We start from the raw sequence: 16164 nt of genomic DNA, 5'->3' as shown, positions 1-16164 counted from the left end.
TTTCTGTCAGTATTTGAGTTTAACTCACTCTCTACAAGCCATTAATCGTTTAAATCATTCTGCTTTGCCCGTCTGCATCGTAGAAATTTGTGATCATCGTATGGATCTTCTGGCTGATGCACTGGTGACATTTTCGTTACTTTGCTCCTTTTGATCATGACTTGAGCCGTATTTCCTTTTCCTGTGAGGCACAGACATTGCAAGGAACCCATGCGCTGCCATGCTTGCATCACTTTTTCCTGGGTTGTGAGGATTAAGAAAATACAATATCATCTGAAGCGAAGGCTCTTATCAGAAGCTTTGTAAAGCCAAACAAGGCAGGAACGATCATCTCCGAATTTGCGTAAACAGCTCCCTATGACATGCTCCCAAAGGTTTTTTATGCATTTCAAAGCACTCCCTCAGAACTGCACCTTTGCTGGCTGCATACAGAAAGACTGTGTCAAAGCCATACGCAGATTTCTCAGCAGATTCGGTACCCATCAGCTGTCAGTCCGGCAGGTAAATTAAGGAAGCAACATAAAAGCTTTCCCATTGCTAGTTTTGCTTAATGCAAGACTTGTGGGTGAGATGCTGCATAAATGCACAAAAACCACCTGTAAGTCCTGCTAGCTACAAGACGATCAGATCTGACTTGCTTATGTTTGTAAGCTCTTCTTCAACCTTTTGAACTGTGCTATAGCCACAGTTCCCCTCTGAATGGGAGGGAAGAAACTGAAGTGAAACCCTTCTGCTCACTCAGCAAAATCTACTACATAGCCAGTCTTTACTCGGACAATTACTTCCTCTGACTCTTCTCCAAACCATTTAAATTCTATGCTTCAGCTACTTAATCTATAAAAAAGATCCTCACCTACTTTGATAGGCACCTGGCAATCAAAAGAATGAAAACCAAAATGCACAATTTTTGAAAGAACAGAAAAATACCAGATTCTGTAGGAAGTTTTCAAGCCAAACAAAATAAAGACTCTACCCACTTGCTTGAGTCAACATGTTTTCTTCCAGTAAGGTTCTATCCTATTTGGCTGGCCTTCAGTCCTAGGATTCAACTGTTTTGCTGATACTACTTTTTCCACACATGCCACCATCCTTGCTATTTCTTCAGCTTCTGAAAAACCCAATACAAAGCTTTCCTCTGCAGACAGAGCCTCAATTCTTCAGTAAGAGATGATCGGCTTTAGAAGGAACAAACACAGGTGCATGAAGCCATTCACAGAAACACCCACACAAGATCACAAACCAGACAGCCAAATATATGTTTAACTAGAAAAGTAAACAGAAACCAGCTCCTTCTGTACATGAGGCAAGAGAAATGATATGATAACCCTGTCACATAACCCAGAAGCGACTGAAATTATGTTCGAGGCCTGAACTGCCAGGGGAATTCCTTGTTATTACTAGGTGGAGTTCCCCCCGTCCCTTACCTCATACTTTCATAGATATCACAAGCTGAAGTTCACTCTGCTAACATCCTTTTACTAGTTAAAAGCATCAGACAAGAGAGAACCCATAGTCAAACAAAAACCAGGAGCCAAACAAGCTCTTTACGAGAGCGCTTAACCCTCTCAGAGACAAGCTGGCCCATTCAGCGCCGCTGGGAGGCCACCGTCCTACTTTCAAAGCGAAAGCCCCCATCGCACTGAGAGAACGAACCTTGCCACACAAGCGGCACAATAGGCTCAGAACGTGCGCTGTATAAAACAAATCCACTGAACGTGCTTAATGAGAACCTTTGAATCCGGCTATTCCAGAGTTTCGCAGCTCTATTAACATAGCTCTGATGAGGTTAATGTGAAAGGAGCTGCTTGAAAACGTCACCCAAAGTATAAAAGCACCTAGACACCCCCAAGCTGAGTGCTGAAGTGCTTTAATACTAACATTTTCAGCTGAATATGGGACAAATTCAGGCATTTACTTTATTCTGTGAGCGCATCAGCACACACTGCAAACATTTTAAGAAACAGCATCCTATACTGGATACAAAGTCACCTTGGCACGCAGCTGCAGTTCAACCCTAAGGGCGTAAAACTGAGCCCCACACTTCAGAAATGTGAAAACGGGGATAAAAATCTTCTTTAAAGTTAATATCCCTGGCACTTTTACTCATGAAAAAGCAGATGCAAATACAAAGACAGCCCTTCCCATCATTAGTGATGCATCATGTGGGTGTAAACTGACATATGAAGAGAGGCACTAGAAAGAAAAAACCCCAAAAGTGAGAAAAGAAGGAAAACATGAGTAATGAGCAGGTTCCAGGCTTCACACAGTTCCATGACCCAATTCACTGCTTATGCACAGTTATTGTTATTTTAACATTTTTACTTAGAGGCAATGACACCGATCCCTTCTGTAAAGGAATGAGGTGTCTCTGTCAAGTGCGATGTTTAAGATTTGGGTATAACATGCTTTGCACTGATAGAAGATGACTGAATTCTTATGTACGCTTACAAATACATGAGTCAGACTCAGATCAACCAATGAGGCCAAATAAAGACATACAGTAAAAGACTAAAAAAAGAAATGCAATCTCTGTTGATTAATAAACAACTACTGTTTCCGGAAAGACATTCCACTGTTTCACTTAGACATTTTAAGCGTACTTAGCAATGGGACTACTCTTACTTCCATGCTGACCACGAGGCTCGGTAAGGAATAATCCAAGGATGGCAGAGGTATAATTAGTCCTGTTGCTCTGTCTGCACAGATTGTTCCTGAAGAAAGTCTCACGGCTCATCACTGCAAACTATGACTTCTATTTTAAGCATACGTTAAACTAATCCTGCTCCACTTTGCATCCTACTTGCTGACACAGCATCTTTCCCAAGCCTAACGCCAGATAAGATTTTAATGCTATATTTCCCCCATATTGTTACAAATTCTCTACACTGTGGTGGTCACTGGTAACGCAGCCCTGCATAAAACTCACCGTGAGGCTTGGCCCACAACTGGTTTATGCTCCTAGCCTGCAGCCTCCAGCACCCGAAGCAACCTTCCAAACAGCGCCCAGGTACCCCCCACCACGCGGCCGGGTAGCAAGGGCAGAGCGCTCTCCCCGTTCCTGCTGCCAGGGACCCCAGGCTACCTGTATGAACTCACTGTGAGTGCGGTTCCCCTCCTCTTCCAACAGAAAAGCCAACAGAAGCATTTACATAGTAAACAGTCAAGCCCAGAGACAAATAAAGCTGCAATAAGGGGGTGGGAAAAAATGGATCAAGTGTTCTTATCTGAGCAACAACCAATCAGTTACACATGAAGCATTGCTGCCATTTTTAATGAAATGCTTCTATTCAATATTGTTTACTATACAGAGCCCATAGTTATGTTCAGTTGAACAATGCACACATACGCCTTAAAATCTTTAAGCTTAAGCCTCAAACTAGGGCGTATTTTTCAAGAACTATACAATGACATTACCTCACTGACTCACTCGGTGCCTTTACAGGTCAGACCTCAGTTATCTCAGCAACAAGATACCGTCAAATATGTTTCCAAGAGCTTGGGGACAGTCACACAAAAGTCTTTGTACTCGTAGTTTTTGGACAGAAAAAGTGATTTGCACAAACAAATCCATAATACGTATATTAAGAAAACTGAGTACTAAATCCACAAAGGGGCAATGGATTTAATGTTCAGAGAATTACTTACATAAGATAGAAAACTTCACTCTATAACACTGAAGTTTAAGCTATTAGAGAAGCTTGTTAAGGATTAGTACGATGCCACAGCCAGCCATTCTCACAAGGGGATTTAATTTTATTTTAAATAGTTTGCACTACAATATATTACAGGGTCAAACCATGATGGGCTTTCAGTATCACAAGAAACAAGTTTCAGAAAATACAAGCAAATGCTTAAAACAATCAGCAAATTCTTTAAAAACATCAAAAAAATACTTCATATTACATTTTGAGCAACACGAGAGACTGTTCTTCAGCCCTTTATTACCACGGAGTACCCAAAATCAAAGAGCAGATAGCATTATCACTTTAGTTAAATGTTTACAGAAAGTATATCTGAAAAACATTTGACAGAAAGAAAAAAAACCCAGCTAGCATTAACAGTTTGACCACAAAAAAGCTGCATTAAGAAAGCACTACCACGGCCTCTTCATCTGGCCAAATATCGATCACAGTATAGCAAGGTGGGCAGCGGGGACTGACAGCACCCAGCTCAGCCAACGAACTCCTAAGCTTCAAAATAGGGAAGAGATCTCCTTTGCACACTGCGTGCTCTGGGACAAAGCGACTTGATTTTTCCATAAGTTTTAACGCTCGGGGATTATTGCAGCCGTGCAGTAAGCCCTCCCAACAAGCCACTGATCATGGCATCAGGTTTCGTACCCTGATGGAGGGAGGAAATTTTAAAGATATGCAAAACAGAGGTACCTGCTCTGCAACCTTCACCCTCTACCTCAGATTCATCCCTCGCCTTCCGGCTTCACAGGGGAACTTTACAACAAAGCTATATTGAAAACTGCATTTTAGGCACTAGGAAACAAAGACATACCCATGCAAAAAAGGAAAAACACACACACACAAAAGCGCATGCTCCGTCCCGACGATGGCGACGGAAAAGAACTTATTCAGAAAGTGGAGAGAACATCGGATGTGCCTTCATCATGTACCCGAAGTTCCCTCGCCTCCCCCTCCCCAGGACCACCGGCTCTCCCCAGAGCTCCTCCCTCCCGCTACGCGTCCTCCGCTCGGGAGCTACAGAAGACAGGCCACAAGAAGGCAAACCCTCCCCAGGGGGGCTCACCTCCTGCAAGGGGGTCCCCTCCCGGGGTGAGGCGGGGGGCCCCCCCCAGACACATCCCCACCGGCTGGCAGGGCCCCTCCTTCCCCCACACCGCCGGCCATGAACCCCTCACACGGAGCCCCCCGCTCACATACACACACGCTCCCGCCCCCGCACACGGAGCCCCCCGCACCCCCTTACACACATTCACAGTGGTCCCCGCACACGGAGCCCCCCTCACAGGGAGCCTCTCGAAGCCCCCCCACTCACATACACACCCTCACGCACGCTCCCAGCCCCCTCACACGGGACCCCCCGCACACGGAGTCCCCCGAAGCCCCTCACACACACACGGAGGCCCCCGCAAACACTCACAGCGGCCCCCTCACACACGGAGCCCCCCACTCACATACACACCCCTCATACACGCTCCCGCCCCCGCACACGGAGACCCCCGCACACCCCAGCCCTCGCCCCGGGCCTCCTCTCCCACAAACCCACACGGAGCCTCGCTCCGGCCCCCCCTCACACGGAGGCTCCCCCCGCTCGGGCGGCGGGAGGCCGCGGCGGCCGGGCCGGCGCCCCGAGGGCAGGGCAGGGCAGGCGGGATCCCGGCGCGGCCCCGGCGCTCCTCACCTTCGGAGAGCTCCAGCTCCAGCTCGGCCAGCTGCTCGCGGACCTCGCGGGGCAGCGAGGAGACGCCCGCGGCCACCGGCTCGGCCATGGCGGGCAGAGGGGAGGAAAGGGGAAGGCAGGTCCGGCCGCCGGCTCGGCGCGGCTCCGGCTCAGCGCCGGGGGCTCCGGATCGCGGGCGCAGCGAGAGCGGCCGCCACCTCCGCCATGCTGAGCCCCAGCGCCGCCCTCACGTGACGGGGCGGGCCGCCCGCCTCGCCTCACCGCCGCCGCGCGCCCCCGGGCGGCCCGGCCCCGCGCCGCAGCCCCGCCGCTCGCCCTGCGCCCCCCGCCGGCCCCGGCCCGCTCCCCGCCGAGCCGGGAGTCGGGATCGGCTTCTCCACTTCTACGCCCGCTGCGGGGCGGCACGGCCTTGGGGAAACGCTCCCTCGGTGGGACCACGGGCCCCCGCGCTGCCCTCAGGGGCGGCCGCCGCTTCCCGCGCTGCCCCGGGCGCGAGCCGCACTCCCTCAGAGGGCACGCGCCCGCGCCCCTTCCCGCGCTCCCCTCAGGGGGTCACCCCTCTCCTTCAGCAGCGAACGCCTCGGAGAAGGGCAAAGAACAGCTGCGGTGCCCCCAGCCACCCCAAACCGTGCTCCAGACGCAGCTGGGAGCACCTCACCGAACCACCCCAAAAAGGCATTTTCTGTCTGTGCCGTTTAAGTAGGAATTTACCTCAAACCCGGCTTCTCCGGTCAGGCCGAGGCAGGTGCCCACGCCAGCTCCCCGAGGAGAGTGGGGTGACGCAGAGCCTGAGAAGGCTGTCGGGGCGATGCTCTAGGCCTTCCCTGGGGCCCGCGGCCCTACTGCCTCCTCCATCAGTGCAGGCCAGAGCAGGGGCAAAAGGCCAACGAGGGATGAAAAGGGGCTACAGCAATGGCATGCTGGCCAAGGACGACGCGAGGCAGCCAGAGGAAAAGAGATCTACAACACAACAGTGACGCATGCACGTAAGAGCTTGGGGGTTTTTGGTGTTTTGTTTGGTTTTTTTTTTCTCTTTTAAATCAGCTTTATTTTTCTAACTGTTATTTCAATTTCCCATAGCACCTTGGCAATGTCAAAAACAAATACAAATACATGTATTATCATTTTAACATTTAAAGCATGAACCTACTTTACACAAAATTCGTTTTGGACAGTTTTGACAACAGGAATATACCAGAACAGACAAAGTATAGAAGCCAGATAGGTTGCTTTTTTTTTTTCTCTCCTTTCACTGAAGCCCTACCACTTTGAAGAAAGATCATAAATGCCAAGGGGAAGCTGGATTCATCCGGGAGGAACAAGATGTCTGTAGTAACTTGAGCTCAATATATTATCTGAGTATTTTGTATTCTATAAAAATTAGAACAAAAACCATTTATGCACAGTCTGTTTACATTTGAAGTTGCATTTTTGGAAACTGTATCCATAACTGAAGCTCCATAAAAATAAACCTCTGGTTCTTAAATATAAAATTTTAAAGTTGTTACAGGTTAGTTTGCAGATGGATTTTTTCAGAAATAAGTTGCTTTAACTCCATTTCAAGTCCTCCCAACTGTACATTAATAACAGACTCATTTAACCTCTTGAAGTGCCTACGCTAAAGGCACTTAAGAGAAGAGCCAACTAAAATACTACACCAAACCAAAATTATGTACCATCCTAAAGGAAGCTCAGACTATATGTAATATATACACACAAAGAAGAGCATGATAAATCATTCAGATTAATGGCAACGATCTTATGTTTCAGAAGGAAATATCAAAATTAGAAACAAAAATTCTATTGCATATCTGTAGTAATCAAGGATTTACAAAAAAACTTATCAGAAGCAATTTCCCCCCGAAGTGCATTTCTGTTGCATCGTCTGTAATACAATGGCGCATTTTACAAATTTAAAATATCATCTGTACATACCAGATATTTTACCCCAGGTGAACATTCACTTGGGTAACAGTAAAAATAGCGGACATTTTCAAGACAATTAAGCTGATATTGACAAAGTAGTAAGGCCATAGCTATTTAACTACAGTAAAGCATCGATTAAGTCACTTATTTGCTACTGATCTGCCACAGTATCATCTTTCTCTTCTGGTTAATAGAGTGGGTTACTTTTTTTTCTTTTTTTCTTTTTTTTCCCAAACCTACTGCTAAAACTGTGCCAGGCTAACTTTTTTTTTAAAAAAAAAACAAACCACAAAGATAGCAGGAATGTAAGATACTATAAAACTAACTTAATTTTAGAAATAAAAAGAAATAATTTTTTTGCACTTTTAATTTTACTATCACATGCAAATAAACACTTCTCTCTTCACTCCCTGGCAGAGGTACCAGAGAGTGGCCCAATCTTTCCCATGCACAACAATTTGGAAAAGAACTTAATTGGGGAAGTATACTTCTGTAGCCAACAAAAGTCAACAATTCTGAAAACAAGTCACAGTTCATAAAACTAAAAGTTACGTGTGATTTGCACCTTCTGGTATTTAATATCAACAGAGTAGGAAAATTTGTCTTTACGTCACGCGGTAAGCTACCGAGAAGGGACCACAGAGAACTGTCGCTTCACGCTGACCATCGCTGTTGAACAAGGGACAGCTTCACCTCTGCTGATGCTCACACGAAATCAACGAGCCATACCAGCAGCCTGGCTCCCAAAGGATCGCTTCATCCCCGGCTCCCCCAGCCTGGCGGAACAGGCAAACTCGGCGGGCAGAGGCACAGCAGCTTGCCTGAGTCCGTAGGGGGATGAGAATGTAGCAGCTAGCCCGTCTAAGTTCTATGTTTGCCATGCAATACGAGTACTGCAGGGGAACTTGCACACAAAACTATGGTTTTCACAGCCATTATATTTACTTGGTTATTCCCTCCCCACCCCTGAAAGAACAGAAAGGGAAAAAAAACAAAAAAAAAAGCCCAAAACCACAGTTATAAATGGCGGTGGGGGAAGGGGGAGAAGGGAAACGCTACTGTTAAATCCTTGCACACAGGTTTCAAATAAATAATTATGAGCGCCCTAATCTGATAAAAGTTTGAATATGCTGGAAAGAGCCGACAGCTTTACAGACTTATTTGCATACACTGTGCAAGAGCCACAATCTGCTGCTGGAAAATGCACGCCCAGGACGTACAAAGCATCCTTTCCGCGGTCGAGTTTTTCCAATCGCCTCACAAGCAAGGCTGAGCTGCAGTTTGGGGTTTTTCTTTTCCACATCTAATAAATGAAGAAGTTACATTTCACAACGGTTAAAAATGCAGATGCTTTCAGCGCTACAAGGTTACTCTGCACACTGCACGGCGCGCGGACGCCTGCGCGGACCCGAATTAGCACGCTGCCTTTACCGCAGAGGCCGGAGACCAGCATCTGCACGAGCCTCTCCCCAGACGACTCCTCTGAACAGCGACAGCTTACGGCAGCTATCAGCAGCCCCGCACTTACTCAGCTCTGCAATGACAGCGCACATCTATCCTAAATATCTGTGACTATCACACAGCTTTGTTTTTTTCCAGTTTGACTGCAGTAATCGTTTATAGCCTTTAAGGTGATTAAAAATTAACTTTGAACTCATTTCATTTCAGAACACTTAAATATTTCAGCTTCTCTATCATTCCAACAAACATAGTGTTATTGAAATGAACGGCGAAGGGCTCTGTATGCATCCCTAAACTGTAGACGTGATCAACGATTTTTTTACTAAATTAAAAAAACCTCCCAAACCCAGTACAGGTAGTTTAAAAGTGAATAATGATTTTGGTTTTTTTTTTAATATATATGTGTATATATATAACATGCGTAGAAATGAACAGTTAACTGCATAAATACATTATATTGTGTTATGAATCAAATCAAAGCAATTGCCAAGCTGAATAATAAGTTAGAGAAATGACAACTCTGGCTTTATATATATATTTATAAAAATAGATATGAGTGTTCTCAAAGCAGTTGATAGAGAATGCCTACTGAGTAAGAAGTCGCCACGGGTTATCTGGCTAAGAAATCAGAAGATGAAAATTTTCACAGTTATTTTAACTGCCACTTACATTCATTCTAATGGCAACACTAGCATATATTACTAAGATGTTTACGGTATATATCACAATTGAGTTTTCCAGTGTTCACAACTTACGACTTTAAATTTGTACACTTGCTAGTCACAAAAAAAAGAAAAAAAAAAAGATGTGATTCTTCCTGCTGGAAGCTACTTTTCCCTAACACTTTATACAGAACTTTGAACCCTGGCATGCTGATTTTGGCAGATTAATGCACTGAATTTTCCTAGTTCAGTCATTACTGTAATCACCTTTAAACTTAACCACTTACTACACAATAGTGTTGCAAATTTTGTCAGCATACGGCTAGGCTATATGAAAGCAAGATGCTACCTTTCAAGTAGCTTCTCTGATCACGAGGGCTTTTGTTTAACTCTTTACATTTAGTTCCACTTTAGACAGTTAAAGAAGTCAGTTGCTACTACATCAGCTGTAAACAGTGAGTTCCCAGTAGATACAAACCCTGATTTCTAGCATACAGCATCCAATACCCTACTCCAGAACACAAAGATAGGTCAGCACATCCAACACCCAGCCACGTCTCCCATCTGCTAGCCATTCAGAGACGTCACTTTAACGCTGGCGGGGCACACAGAACTCCGTGCCCAGAGTTCCCCCGGCACGGTAGAATTCCACGCCTGCAGCTGGACTTCCAGGCTCCTTACTCGTGAAGCTAACATCACGTACCGTGTAGCCACCCGTCAATGCTACACTGGGCCTGCCGCAGGAAAACATACCAAGATAAATGCACAAAAGCCTGTAACAAAGAGATTAGAGAAAGCAACAAGCAAGAAATAAAAAAACCCAACCAGCCACAAATCTATGAGGTTTCCCTCAAAGGGAGGCGAGGAAAAAGGGCAAATTAAGAATTCTGACATGCTCCCCTCTACCTCCTTCCGACTGTGCCTAGAAGACTAGTTTTGTTGTCCACGTGCTCTGCTCTACAATCCAGTATCCTGTAAAAATTATAGTTTGAAAAGCTCGCTGAATGAATTACTAGTAAGGTCAAGAAGACTATACTTCAAGCTGGAAACACAAAGTTTACTACAGCAGTACATTCAGTTTTTATCATCAGTGACTAAGTCATGACAACAGTATCTGGCTGCACTCACTCCACTCACACGCCGACCAAGCACCTCAGCTGCAGACGGGCTCTGCAGTGCACGGCCGTCAACGGCAGACACATCATCCGACAAGCCAAATGTTAAATAGGTTAAAAAAAGTTCTAATTTTACAGAAACGCTCCTTTTTCAAAAATAATATTCTCTTATCCTTTTCCTCCTACGCTGAGGGACAGGTTAATTTGTCAATTCATATTCTATCACTTTGTCAAAATGCTAGTTCACAACCCCAAAACTGATTTCAAGCAGGAAACCCTCTGCAAATTAAAAACAAAAATACAAAAATTATAATCTCTATATTTATATTGATTGGAATCCTCCAGCATTTGTGAAATCACTTTTAGAGATGAATTTTGGGACCCTCCACAATTTCTCCACACAAGCCACGCTCCAGTTCAATATTCCCCTTCATGAATACTTCTTTCTCCTACAGTCTGCTTTGCTGCTTATTAGTTCACAGCTCAAATTAAATAGAGAATAATTGGCTGGACAAGTGTTACTTTGGTGACCGGGGTGGCACGTACTGCTCCTTGCCGATACGTCGAGGTGCTCCCTGAGGCGATGCTCTGCGTCCAAACTGGCGCCTCTGTTCCCTGATTTTCCCAGCAGCTCCCCTGGGAGGCCCGTTGCCTCGAAACCCAGAATAATCCTTCATTCGACCGTCAACCTTGTCGTGAGCCTTCTCCGAAGCCTTCTCGGGTGTGCCGTTTTCTTCGTTTTTGGTAGGGGGAACTATGTTGGTGCGATGTTCCCTAAGAGGCTGTACAGGAACTGGAGGAGGCTCCTTTGGGGGCTTCTGGCAAACTTCAGCGTAGCTTAGCTTGCGTGGCTCCTTTGGGACCAAGGGAGAAGAGCGAGGTTTACATCCCAGAATAACCACACTGGGCTTTTCCAGACAACCCAGGCCCACAAGGCACAAGAGTGAGAACACGTACAGCGAGCGGTTACACCACAGCTGCGGCAAACCGCACGAGAGAGGGTCCCAAGTGCTACATCGGCATGCCCAAGAGAAAGCTCCGCATACTCCCTGCTCGCTCCCGGCTCTCGGCCTTACCTGCACCGACGAAGCAGGAGCTGCATTTGTATTAGGAGACGGGGAAGTGGTATTTGTCCTTGGGGGCTTCGCAGCGCTGACAGGAGAGACAGACACCGGTGGGGAAGCGTGGCCTGGGACATCTTTCTGAGCAGACACTTCTTCCGGTTTGCTGTCTGGCTGAACTGTGCTGTTAAATCAAGAACAGTTTAACATTGAAACCTACTAACACAGAGATTAATATTTGAGAAAGTACTTTCTTTGAAGTCACAGCTGCGTTGTTTGCTGAACAGGACTGTACAGCCATTACCACCACGATTTGTTATTTCCATCTAGCGGCCTCGAGAGAAGCTGCCACCATAGACTGTGACGAAACAACAAACATGACTGCCACCTTGCCGGACACCAGCTAGAGTCTTTGCTAGAACAGGCAAATTCTAATATTCTTGATTCAAGCCGCCCACATACCTTAACACCACAGCTTCAGCCTCACTTGGAGAGCTCACACTGGTCACGGGCTCCTGGACGGTGCTGTGCGTCTGTTCTTCCTGAGCTGGAGCTGGACAGCTGGGCAGCAAATCTTTGCTTTCCTGTACAGAAAGCATAAATTGCAAAATACTGAAAGACCACAGATGTCCTTAAATTGCTCCTCAGCATGCCAGTTCAAGACGTCTGAAAAGCAGGATATTTCCAAAGGCTGCTCAAGTACCAATTACAGGAATTCTACTCCTTTTGGAGCATGGCCTCTGAGGCACTCACCCTTCACATGGACAAAACAAAGAGCAGATAAAATGAGGAGTTAGGGCTGTATCACCCTAGGCTGTATCGATGCCTAGTCCCAGCAGCTCAAACAACAGATTCATCTGGGAAAAGCCCTTGCCTGCACTACACGCAGACTGTTCCTACTTCAACAGCCAACACTCCTCATTTGCCTGCTGTATTCCAAAACAGCACCAAGCTTACAGCAGCGTAACTGCAGAAGCTTCAGCTGGGTACCCACAAAAAGCCAAGGAAATCCAAGAGCAGAAAGACAGACAGTGCACTTTTATATTAACAAATATAGCACGGTGTTTGGGCTTAAAGCATTCCAGCGTGCGGCTCTAACATAAACTGATTCTTTAAGCAGGGGAGGAGGGAGACACGGCATACGCATACTACCGTGTGGGTACCAGAGGGAAGAGCAGGTACCTTTTCTTTGCAGACTCCTTTAACGATATCGGACATCCTGCTCTCCAGCACAGGCTCGCCCGGTATTTTTGCTGTGCTGCCAGGCAAAGGTGGGAAATTTGAAGCTAGCAAGTCAAACTTTGGTGTCTGAGTCTTTGTTTCTGCTGAAGGCTGAGGTCTCTAGAGAAGGAAAATACCTGTTAATAGAGCCTAGCCTTAAAAACATTGAGTAAGTGCCACCGAATGTCCTAGAAACACTGAATACCCACAGCGTAACCTGAACTTGAGGACTATGCCATTCCTCCAACAAATGCAAAGCCAACACACTGCACTTTGCGCAACTCCTTGCAACAAGGGAAGCGGAACTTACTGAAACCCGGTCATCTTCTCGTCTCCTCCGACCTCTGAAAACGTTCCTCCTTTAAAGGCAAAAAAATAGAAAAGTCAGCAAGAGCATTCATGTAGCTGAAGGGCGCACTCATCTGCACAAAGGGGAGCCTGTGGCAGGGGATTTACAGCAGCCTGCTGATGCTTCTCAAGATACAGTTCTGGGACGTTCTCCATCTTCAGGAGGGGTCAAAGGTCTTACACTCTTGGAACAGAGCCAATATGGGAAACAATTTCTCTTTTCTCTCCCCGTGGAAGAGGTTCCCTAGAGCATTGTATCTGAACAAGCACAGTGACAATTAGACTGTAATATTATAGAAGAGTATCCTAGAATTTTATAGCAATAAACTTATTCATCTGATTTCTCACATATCTGTCGCGGTCACTTATTTTTCGGTGTCTAAACCCTGAATTAACTGACAAAAGATAAAAACAGCTGATCTTACAATTTTCGGGGGCATCAAATTCCCCAACTGACAATTTGCTTAAATTTACAGCGATACAAATACCATCTTTCCTTCAGCAACTGTTCTAATTCTGGGGACAAATCAGGTGGTTATTTTGAAATAAAGACACCTCACTGTCCTACTGCACGGTGTTTGTCAGAGTAACTCATAGCTGTACAGTCAAGCAGGAAGCATTCATGCTCCCAGTGAAGTAGTTACCACACCTGGTTTATTTAAATGCCAGTTTCCTCCTGGCCAGTCTTTACGGGAATACAGATTGTGCCAAAGGTTGATGATCCTTGGCTCACAAGTCATTTGAGTGTCCCAACTGCACTGCTGTGTTACAGCAAAACACAGCGCACACAGTTCTTTACCTGCCCCTGCCAATGCCGTAATCTCCGTTCTGCTCCATCTGTACTGTAGGAGAATCCTTCGGGGAATAACCTTGGTCTTGGTGCCCAGTTAACGTACTGTTATGTCGCTCCATAACAAAACTCCTTGAGCTGGTTCTGTTCAGTGGTCCGTCCCCCATTGGCATGGTACTGACGGCAGCTGGACCCTCCACAGCGTGTTCCGAGCTGTTCGATGATCGGAAGTGAGGCTTCACACTGCAGGACACAGAGCATCAGCTGTGTAATCCAGAGTTGAAAGAACAAGGTGCAAAACTACCACCACCAGCTACTATTTGTAGCTGACAAGAAAGGAGGAGGTCACTAAGCACTGGAAGTCCACCAGAGAAGGTGTTTTCTACGTGCATTTGTCAAGAACAAATAAATTGTTCTTCCTTACCTCCATCTATCCCTTTTGTTCTAGCTTTCTTGCAACCTCCCCTCCTGCCAGGTGTTGCCATTTGAAGAAAACATTGAGATCACTGCCCAACAGATACCAGGGGGGGAACCCAAAGCCAAACCAAAACTTAGGGGTGGCAGAAGAGCTGGAAGAACCCCAGGAGGGATCCCATTTGTCTGGGCCTGCAGCACAGGCACAGGAAAAGTGAGCTGGAGAACTGAGCCAAGCCTGAGGAACAAACTCATCTGGCCACAAGCAAAAAACACTGAACTGAAACAGGAAGGCAGGAGTAGATGATGACTACGTAGGCTGACGAGAACAAGGCAGATAAGGCGAGGGTAGCTGAGAGCTGACCTCCCCAAGAGCTTGAAACGCCAGATCTCAGTCTCACGGCTCCTGTTACCAAACACCCACCATGCTGACTCTGCAGTTTACAACACCCCCGACATTTTACACAGTTATTGATTATTCAGCATTGAAGCTGTGTTTCCATTGAACATAGATGCAGCCGTGCACGCTCAGTGTTTCTGCAAGTTAAGGCTCAGCGTCTTAAATGCAGAATTACCCAGAAAAACTCTGACCTACCAGAACATGCAACAATTTTCTGGAGCAGCATTCAGGTGCCTTAGACTATTTTCCACTTCTGCACCTCGCTGTCTTTTCCACACAGCACCAACCAGCTTCGGCAAGCAAGGCAATGACCTTAAAACTCTATCTTTCTCCTGCAGTCAACCCTGCGCATCTCATAAATTAAGGACAGAAGGAGGATTTTGCATGCTTATTGTTTTCAAACAATCTCATGGTAACATTCCATGCAATCAGAAGAAATTCTCCCACTGCCAGCTGAAGTAGGATTCCTGCCCGGGAGGAGAAGTCAACTTGACTACATCATCTCTTAGAGAGTAATCAAGGAGCGGCCTGCAGCCTGAAAAAAGGGTCCTTTCTTTCAAGAGACCATAAACCACATGGCTTCTGCTTTCTCTAAGCTAAGCAAATATGGAAAGGCACGTTGTGGATGCCACAGACCCTAGACTGCCTAACAAAGAGGTAGTTTCCATCCAGCTTCCACCAATAAACTTGTTCTCTCCCACTTGGCCAGAGGATTTAAGTTGGGGGGAAAAGCAGGTAAAATAGGAGAATTCAACGAGTGACAAGTCATCATCTGTCAGCACTAAATCAGAACAGCAGTACGTGATGCGGCTGTAGCAGCAGCGGATTCCTCCCTCTCTGCTCAGCCATCATCCTGTGGTATTTTAAAAAATATCAGCTCTGCCACTATCCGGATTTCTCCATAGCCTTCAATTAACAGCTGGAAGTTTTTCAGCTTTTCATGTGTAACCAGAAAGCAGAACAAAAACAAACAAAAAATCACCTTTTAATAGCCCAATTTTGAGCGGTCAAATTCATCTGCTTTACCAAAGACATTTTAAGTTACCTTATAGATGGCTGGATAGAAAAACATCAATTTGACCTATATCAGCACTGCGGATTCTCTGTTACAAAGACTCAATCTTCCTTTCCCACACGGATGTTGCAACAAATCAGGGCAAAATAAATACGAGGGGCTTAAACAAATGTTTGGCTACAGAGAAAAAAAACCCAGTACTTAACTATTAACTGCCTGTCTGACAAAACAAATCAAGTTTAATGAGCCAGGACAGAAACCCAAATGCAGCAGCTGGATGAACCTCTCCAAATGTGCTTTTCTGCAGTTCAAGAGAAGATACGCTGAACAAAGATTAATTTGTACTTCACAGCTTCCAGAAACATTAAGAACCAGTTT

The 16164-nt window shown here is 46.0% G+C and overlaps 2 protein-coding genes across 11 annotated transcripts in view; both read right to left on the bottom strand.

Annotated features, from left to right (window-relative positions):
• The window catches only part of DIP2B (disco interacting protein 2 homolog B), a 69712-nt gene extending 64107 nt beyond the window's left edge, over positions 1-5605 (bottom strand). For 2 of the 6 annotated variants that reach the window (XM_075075618.1, XM_075075616.1), the window contains exon 1: positions 5374-5605. Coding sequence is in view for 2 of the 6 variants with exons in the window: in XM_075075615.1 (XP_074931716.1) it covers positions 5374-5461 (88 nt within the window). In the remaining 4 variants the exon portion in view is untranslated. Of the gene's footprint in view, positions 1-2926; positions 3104-5373 lie in introns of those variants that run through there. The other 4 variants (XM_075075615.1, XM_075075617.1, XM_075075620.1 and 1 more) reach the window with 3 other exon arrangements.
• Positions 5606-6367: 762 nt separating this feature from the next.
• The window catches only part of LARP4 (La ribonucleoprotein 4), a 29401-nt gene continuing 19604 nt past the window's right edge, over positions 6368-16164 (bottom strand). For all 5 annotated transcript variants that reach the window (XM_075075902.1, XM_075075898.1, XM_075075899.1 and 2 more), the window contains 6 exons: positions 13967-14200; positions 13130-13178; positions 12781-12939; positions 12061-12182; positions 11614-11782; positions 6368-11391 (listed from right to left, as the gene is read on the bottom strand). In XM_075075902.1, the coding sequence (XP_074932003.1) occupies positions 11056-11391; positions 11614-11782; positions 12061-12182; positions 12781-12939; positions 13130-13178; positions 13967-14200 (1069 nt within the window). In that variant the 3' untranslated portion in view covers positions 6368-11055. The remainder of the gene's footprint in view (positions 11392-11613; positions 11783-12060; positions 12183-12780; positions 12940-13129; positions 13179-13966; positions 14201-16164) is intronic.

Source organism: Phalacrocorax aristotelis, chromosome 26, assembly GCF_949628215.1.
Source record: "Phalacrocorax aristotelis chromosome 26, bGulAri2.1, whole genome shotgun sequence".
NCBI classification, from domain to species: Eukaryota; Metazoa; Chordata; class Aves; order Suliformes; family Phalacrocoracidae; genus Phalacrocorax; species Phalacrocorax aristotelis.
Note: the sequence above shows the minus strand (reverse complement) of the source record. Positions and strands in the feature narration are given on the sequence as shown.